This window comes from Rattus norvegicus, chromosome 1, assembly GCF_036323735.1.
Source record: "Rattus norvegicus strain BN/NHsdMcwi chromosome 1, GRCr8, whole genome shotgun sequence".
NCBI classification, from domain to species: domain Eukaryota; kingdom Metazoa; phylum Chordata; class Mammalia; order Rodentia; family Muridae; genus Rattus; species Rattus norvegicus.
This window is the reverse complement of record NC_086019.1, coordinates 214,182,121-214,190,927: the sequence shown is the minus strand read 5'-3', so window position 1 is coordinate 214,190,927 and position 8,807 is coordinate 214,182,121. Positions and strand designations below refer to the sequence as shown.

At 43.2% G+C, this 8,807-nt stretch overlaps 1 protein-coding gene across 1 annotated transcript; it reads right to left on the bottom strand.

Annotated features, from left to right (window-relative positions):
• Positions 1-286: 286 nt before the first annotated feature.
• Positions 287-1,019, bottom strand: Cited1l1 (Cbp/p300-interacting transactivator with Glu/Asp-rich carboxy-terminal domain 1 like 1). Its single transcript, XM_039096522.2, has one exon. The coding sequence runs from the start codon at positions 982-984 to the stop codon at positions 421-423; it is 564 nt and encodes a 187-aa protein (XP_038952450.1). The 5' UTR covers positions 985-1,019; the 3' UTR covers positions 287-420.
• Positions 1,020-8,807: the final 7,788 nt, after the last annotated feature.

Genomic DNA, 8,807 nt, shown 5'->3' with positions numbered 1-8,807 from the left:
GTACCCAACTGCCCCGACCCCGGGAACTCCTGCTTGTTTTTTCGATGTGAAAGTGGTGATTTGCAGGACGGCTGATGTACAATCATGGCAAAGTGTTTGTTTACCATCCTCTAGGTTATAGCTTAGGTATATGACCTGCGAGATGCCCACCCAAACGTTTTTAGCTAAGACTCTGTATCCCAGGGCTTGGAGAGTTTCCAAAAGACCTTCTGTTGCCAGTCCACATTCCTCTGAAGAGGACAAAGTCATGACATGATCTAAATACTGGATCAAATTGCTTTGTGAATATTTTTTTTCTTTGCAAGTTAACTTTTATTTACAACAGAATTGCTGACTCTTTTTTTCCCCCTCATTTTTTTAGGGGCACTTGGCATCAGCAGCCGGAGGGAAAATCTGCAGTGAAATCAAACTCATTCTGCTCTAGCCACACAGCTCAGGAAGCTCATTGGCTCGGTCTAGCCCCAATTCTACCACCAGAGACATCAGCACCTCCTCATCCACTGGGTCAGAATCAATGATAGCAGGGCTCTGGGCATCAGCAGGAGAGACTGATCCGGGTGATCCCCCTTCTCCTGCCTGGATCCCAGTGCCCCAGTTTAGCAGGGGTTCATCCTCTCCTGGTTGGCTTGGTGCAGTAAGGGCAGGAGCAGCAATCACTGCAGCCCCTTGGTACTGGCTATTAAGCTTCTGAGGCTGCATACTGGCCAGCAGGTGAGGGGTGGGGTGCAGGTTGAAGGATGGGGGTTGGGTAGAAGGGGTGGCAGGAGAGCCTGCTGGAGATGATGATCCAGAGGGGCTAGTGGGCACTCCACTGGCTTTGGCTCCATTTGAGGTGACCCCGAGGTAGTACAGGACGGTCACTGCCTTGCGATCGTTCACCCCGAGGTTAGAGTAGGCCAGAGAGTTCATCTCCTGGTTGGCATCCTCCTTTCCAGAGATGGTACCACCCTTGACATCCACTGCTGGCCTCCACATAGTTGGCATTTCAGAGTCTGGGCAGAAGTCCGATAAATCGGTAGGAATTGATGTCGCCAGCTGGGGCCTGAGCGGGTGCTGTGCTCCTGTCTGGTCCTCTTTGCCAGGAGCAGTCCCGCGCCTATAGGTTGTGGGAGGAGCACCCTGGTGGAGTGAGTCTCCTTACCGCAGCTCAGCAGCGCACTTCTTTTATTATTATTATTATTATTATTATTATTATTATTATTATTAACATGAGTATTTCTTATTTACATTTCGAGTGTTATTCCCTTTCCCGGTTTCTGGGCAATCATCCCCCTAATCCCTCCCTCTCCCCTTCTTTATGGGTGTTCCCCTCCCCATCCTCCCCCCATTGCCGCCCTCCCCCCAAAAATCACGTTCACTGGGGGTTCACTCTTAGCATGACCAAGGGCTTCCCTTTCCACTGGTGATCTTACTAGAATATTCATTGCTACCTATGAGGTCAGAGTCCAGAATCCAGGGTCAGTCCATGTATAATCTTTAGGTAGTGGCTTACACTCCCTGGAAGCTCTGGTTGCTTGGCATTTTTGTTCATAAGGGGTCTCGAGCCCCTTCATGCTCTTCGAGTTCTTTCTCTGATTCCTTCAACGGGAGTCCCGTTCTCAGTTCAGTGGTTTGCTACTGGCATTCGCCTCTGTATTTGCTGTATTCTGGCTGTGTCTCTCAGGAGCTATCTACATCCGTCTTCTGTCAGCCTGCACTTCTTTGCTTCATCCATCTTGTCTAATTGGATGCCTGTATATGTATGGGCCACATGTGGGGGCAGGCTCTGAATGGGTGTTCCTTCTGTGTCTGTTTTAATCTTTGCCTCTCTATTCCCTGCCAAGGGTATTCTTGTTCCCCTTTTAAAGAAGGAGTGAAGCATTCACATTTTGATCATCCGTCTTAAGTTTCATGTGTTCTGTGCATCTAGGTAAATTCAAGCATTTGGGCTAATAGCCACTTTATCAATGAGTGCATACCATGTGTGTTTTCCTCTGATTGGGTTACCTCACTCAGGATGATATTTTCCAGTTCCTACGAATTTCATAAAGCCATTGTTTTTGATAGCTGAGTAATATTCCATTGTGTAGATGTACCACATTTTCTGTATCCATTCCTCTGTTGAAGGGCATCTGGGTTCTTTCCAGCTTCTGGCTATTATAAATAAGGCTGCTATGAACATAGTGGAGCACGTGGCTTTTTTATATGTTGGGGCATCTTTTGGGTATATGCCCAAGAGAGGTATAGCTGGATCCTCAGGCAGTTCTATGTCCAATTTTCTGAGGAACCTCCAGACTGATTTCCAGAATGGTTGTACCAGTCTGCAATCCCACCAACAATGGAGGAGTGTTCCTATTTCTCCACATCCTCGCCAGCATCTGCTGTCAACTGAGTTTTTGATCTTAGCCATTCTCACTGGTGTGAGGTGAAATCTCAGGGTTGTTTTGATTTGCATTTCCCTTATGACCAAAGATGTTGAACATTTCTTTAGGTGTTTCTCAGTCATTCGGCATTCCTCAGCTATGAATTCTTTGTTTAGCTCTGACCCCCATTTTTTAATAGGGTTATTTGTCTCCCTGCGGTCTAACTTCTTGAGTTCTTTGTATATTTTGGATATAAGGCCTCTATCTGTTGTAGGATTGGTAAAGATCTTTTCCCAATCTGTTGGTTGCCGTTTTGTCCTAACCACAGTGTCCTTTGCCTTACAGAAGCTTTGCAGTTTTATGAGATCCCATTTGTCCATTCTTGATCTTAGAGCATAAGCCATTGGTGTTTTGTTCAGGAAATTTTTTCCAGTGCCCATGTGTTCCAGATGCTTCCCTAGTTTTTCTTCTATTAGTTTGAGTGTGTCTGGTTTGATGTGGAGGTCCTTGATCCACTTGGACTTAAGCTTTGTACAGGGTGATAAGCATGGATCGATCTGCATTCTTCTACATGTTGACCTCCAGTTGAACCACCACCATTTGCTGAAAATGCTATCTTTTTTCCATTGGATGGTTTTGGCTCCTTTGTCAAAAATCAAGTGATCATAGGTGTGTGGGTTCATTTCTGGGTCTTCAATTCTGTTCCATTGGTCTATCTGTCTGTCTCTGTACCAATACCATGCAGTTTTTATCACTATTGCTCTGTAATACTGCTAGAGTTCAGGGATAGTGATTCCCCCTGAAGTCCTTTTATTGTTGAGGATAGTTTTAGCTATCCTGGGTTTTTTGTTATTCCAGATGAATTTGCAAATTGTTCTGTCTGACTCTTTGAAGGATTGGATTGGTATTTTGATGGGGATTGCATTGAATCTGTAGATCGCTTTTGGTAAAATGGCCATTTTTACTATATTAAGCCTGCCACTCCATGTGCATGGGAGATCTTTCCATCTTCTGAGGTCTTCTTCAATTTCTTTCATCAGAGTCTTGAAATTCTTATTGTACAGATCTTTTACTTGGTTGATTAACACTAGAGATAATCTGATGGCGAGAGGCAAGCGCAGGAACCCAAGCAACAGAAACCAAGACTACATGGCATCATCGGAGCCCAATTCTCCCACCAAAGCAAACACGGAATATCCAAACACACAAGAAAAGCAAGATCTAGTTTCAAAATTATATTTGATCATGATGCTGGAGGACTTCAAGAAAGATGTGAAGAACTCCCATAGAGAACAAGTAGAAGCCTACAGAGAGGAATCGCAAAAATCCCTAAAAGAATTCCAGGAAAACATAAATAAACAAGTAGAAGCCCATAGAGAGGAGTCACAAAAATCCCTGAAAGAATTCCAGGAAAACACAATCAAACAGTTGAAGGAATTAAAAATGGAAATAGAAGCAATCAAGAAAGAACACATGGAAACAACCCTGGATATAGAAAACCAAAAGAAGAGACAAGGAGCTGTAGATACAAGCTTCACCAACAGAATACAAGAGATGGAAGAGAGAATCTCAGGAGCAGAAGATTCCATAGAAATCATCGACTCAACTGTCAAAGATAATGTAAAGCAGAAAAATCTACTGGTCCAAAACATACAGGAAATTCAGGACTCAATGAGAAGATCAAACCTAAGGATAATAAGTATAGAAGAGAGTGAAGACTCCCAGCTCAAAGGACCAGTAAGTATCTTCAACAAAATCATAGAAGAAAACTTCCCTAACCTAAAGAAAGAGATAACCATAAGTATACAAGAAGCCTACAGAACTCCAAATAGATTGGACCAGAAAAGAAACTCCTCCCGTCACATAATAGTCAAAACACCAAACACTTCTGCAGCTGTGTCACCCAGAACATTTTATAGCAGCGGCTGCCGTGCGTGTGGCCTTTAAAGGCGCTCGAACTGGTGCAGTCACCGTGGATATTGTGAAAGCAAAGGGCGGGCTAGGAAACAGAGTGCCGAATATTTTTTATCTTAACTCCAACATCTGCATTCAAGGCTTCATTTTAGTGAGAGTTTTGATTTCTTTAAAAACCAGGTATGATAGGTGAATATGTTTTAATCCCAGGGATGGGATATGAGGCTGCTTCAGTTTGTCCACAGCTGTAAGCTATGATTGTCTTGTGCTCTAGGAGTATGTTTTTTGCCAGCTGCAGATAGTTGAATTCTGGGTACTCTGGAGAGAACATAAATGGGAAGTGTATCACTGTGGGGGTGGGCTTTAGGACCCTCCTCCTAACTGCCTGGAAGACAGTTGTCTTCTCCTCCGTGCCTTTGGGTCAAGATGTAGAATTTTTGGCTCTTCCAATCCCACATCTGCCTGGATGCTGCCATGCTTCCCACCTTGGTGATAATGGACTGAGCCTCAGAACCTGTGAGCCAGCCCCAATTAAATATCTTTTATAGGGGCTGGGGATTTAGCTCAGTGGTAGAGTGCTTACCTAGGAAGCGCAAGGCCCTGGGTTCGGTCCCCAGCTCCGAAAAAAAGAACCAAAAAAAAATGTCCTTTATAAGAGTTGTCTTGATCATAATGTCTCTTCATAGCAATGGAAACCCTAAGACAAAACCCAACACCCCTAATCAGCCTTCTTTCTCTCCTACCTATTGTTGGTAGGTCAGAAGGGATTAGAGAGGAATAATGGTTGGAAGGGTGATATGAAATAAATAGGTGTTTACCGGGAGTCCCAAACCCGCAGATCCCGGCCCCAGGCAGCTCTCTGCTCCCAAACCCCATGGGAGAGAGACCTCACCGCCTGGTCAGGTGGGCACTCCTGAGGCTGCAGAGCAGAAGAGACCACCAACACTGCCCACCCCTGCCCACATCCCTGGCCCAAGAGGAAACTGTATACGGCCTCTGGGTTCCCATGGGGGAGGGCCCAGGACCGGCAGGACCCCTGCGCCTGAGACACCGCCAGAACCTGAAGGGACAGACCAGATAAACAGTTCTCTGCACCTAAATCCCTTGGGAGGGAGAGCTAAACCTACAGAGAGGCAGACACGCCTGGGAAACGAGAAGAGACTGCACTCTGCACACATCTCTGACGCCAGAGGAAAACACCAAACGCCATCTGGACCCTGGTGCACGGAGGCTCCCGGAAAGGGCGGCACAGATCTTCCTGGTTGCCTCTGCCGAGGAGAGCTCGTAGGCAGCACCCCACGAGCAAACTTGAGCCTCAGGACCACAGGTAAGACCAACTTTTCTGCTGCAAGTGACCTGCCTGGTGAACACCAGACACAGGCCCACAGGAACAGCTGAAGGCCTGTAGATAGGAAAAACTACACGCCTGAAAGCAGAACACTCTGTCCCCATAACTGGCTGAAAGAAAACAGGAAAACAGGTCTACAGCACTCCTGACACACTGGCTTATAGGACAGTCTAGCCACTGTCAGAAATAGCAGAACAAAGTAACACTAGAGATAATCTGATGGCGAGAGGCAAGCGCAGGAACCCAAGCAACAGAAACCAAGACTACATGGCATCATCGGAGCCCAATTCTCCCACCAAAGCAAACACGGAATATCCAAACACACCAGAAAAGCAAGATCTAGTTTCAAAATTATATTTGATCATGATGCTGGAGGACTTCAAGAAAGACGTGAAGAACTCCCATAGAGAACAAGTAGAAGGCTACAGAGAGGAATCGCAAAATTCCCTGAAAAAATTCCAGGAAATCATAAATAAACAAGTAGAAGCCCATAGAGAGGAGTCACAAAAATCCCTGAAAGAATTCCAGGAAAACACAATCAAACAGTTGAAGGAATTAAAAATGGAAATAGAAGCAATCAAGAAAGAACACATGGAAACAACCCTGGATATAGAAAACCAAAAGAAGAGACAAGGAGCTGTAGATACAAGCTTCACCAACAGAATACAAGAGATGGAAGAGAGAATCTCAGGAGCAGAAGATTCCATAGAAATCATCGACTCAACTGTCAAAGATAATGTAAAGCGGAAAAAGCTACTGGTCCAAAACATACAGGAAATCCAGGACTCAATGAGAAGATCAAACCTAAGGATAATAGGTATAGAAGAGAGTGAAGACTCCCAGCTCAAAGGACCAGTAAATATCTTCAACAAAATCATAGAAGAAAACTTCCCTAATCTAAAAAAAGAGATACCCATAGGCATACAAGAAGCCTACAGAACTCCAAATAGATTGGACCAGAAAAGAAACACCTCCCGTCACATAATAGTCAAAACACCAAACGCACAAAATAAAGAAAGATTATTAAAAGCAGTAAGGGGAAAAGGTCAAGTAACATATAAAGGCAGACCTATCAGAATTACACCAGACGTTTCGCCAGAAACTATGGAAGCCAGAAGATCCTGGACAGATGTCATACAGACCCTAAGAGAACACAAATGCCAGCCCAGGTTACTGTATCCTGCAAAACTCTCAATTAACATAGATGGAGAAACCAAGATATTCATGACAAAACCAAATTTACACAATATCTTTCTACAAATCCAGCACTACAAAGGATAATAAATGGTAAAGCCCAACATAAGGAGGCAAGCTATACCCTAGAAGAAGCAAGAAACTAATCGTCTTGGCAACAAAACAAAGAGAAGAAAAGCACAAAAACATAACCTCATATCCAAATATGAATATAACAGGAAGCAATAATCACTATTCCTTAATATCTCTCAACATCAATGACCTCAATTCCCCAATAAAAAGACATAGATTAACAAACTGGATACGCAACGAGGACCCTGCATTCTGCTGCCTACAGGAAACACACCTCAGAGACAAAGACAGACACTACCTCAGAGTGAAAGTCTGGAAAACAACTTTCCAAGCAAATGGTCAGAAGAAGCAAGCTGGAGTAGCCATTCTAATATCAAATAAAACCAATTTTCAACTAAAAGTCATCAAAAAAGATAAGGAAGGACACTTCATATTCATCAAAGGAAAAATCCACCAAAATGAACTCTCAATCCTAAATACCTTTGCCCCAAATACAAGGGCACCTACATACGTAAGAGAAACCTTACTAAAGCTCAAAACACACATTGCACCTCACACAATGATAGTAGGAGACTTCAACACCCCACTCTCATCAATGGACAGATCATGGAAACAGAAATTAAACAGAGACGTAGACAGACTAAGAGAAGTCATGAGCCAAATGGACTTAACAGATATTTATAGAACATTCTACCCTAAAGCAAAAGGATATACCTTCTTCTCAGCTCCTCATGGTACTTTCTCCAAAATTGACCATATAATTGGTCAAAAAACGGGCCTCAAAAGGTACAGAAAGATAGAAATAATCCCATGCGTGCTATCGGACCACCACGGCCTAAAACTGGTCTTCAATAACAATAAGGGAAGAACGCCCACATATACGTGGAAATTGAACAATGCTCTACTCAATGATAACCTGGTCAAGGAAGAAATAAAGAAAGAAATTAAAGACTTTTTAGAATTTAATGAAAATGAAGGTACAACATACCCAAACTTATGGGACACAATGAAAGCTATGCTAAGAGAAAACTCATAGCGCTGAGTGCCTGCAGAAAGAAACAGGAAAGAGCATATGTCAGCAGCTTGACAGCACACCTAAAAGCTCTAGAACAAAAAGAAGCAAATACACCCAGGAGGAGTAGAATGCAGGAAATAATCAAACTCAGAGCTGAAATCAACCAAGTAGAAACAAAAAGGACCATAGAAAGAATCAACAGAACCAAAAGTTGGTTCTTTGAGAAAATCAACAAGATAGATAAACCCTTAGCCAGACTAACGAGAGGACACAGAGAGTGTATCCAAATTAACAAAATCAGAAATGAAAAGGGAGACATAACTACAGATTCAGAGGAAATTCAAAAAATCATCAGATCTTACTATAAAAGCCTATATTCAACAAAACTTAAAAATCTGCAGGAAATGGACAATTTCCTAGACAGATACCAGGTACCAAAGTTAAATCAGGAACAGATAAACCAGTTAAACAACCCCATAACTCCTAAGGAAATAGAAGCAGTCATTAAAGGTCTCCCAACCAAAAAGAGCCTAGGTCCAGACGGGTTTAGTGCAGAATTCTATCAGACCTTCATAGAAGACCTCATACCAATACTATCCAAACTATTCCACAAAATTGAAACAGATGGAGCCCTACCGAATTCCTTCTATGAAGCCACAATTACTCTTATACCTAAACCACACAAAGACCCAACAAAGAAAGAGAACTTCAGACCAATTTCCCTTATGAATATCGACCCAAAAATACTCAATAGAATTCTGGCAAACCGAATCCAAGAGCACATCAAAACAATCATCCACCATGATCAAGTAGGCTTCATCCCAGGCATGCAGGGATGGTTTAATATACGGAAAGCCATCAACGTGATCCATTATATAAACAAACTGAAAGAACAAAACCACATGATCATTTCATTAGATGC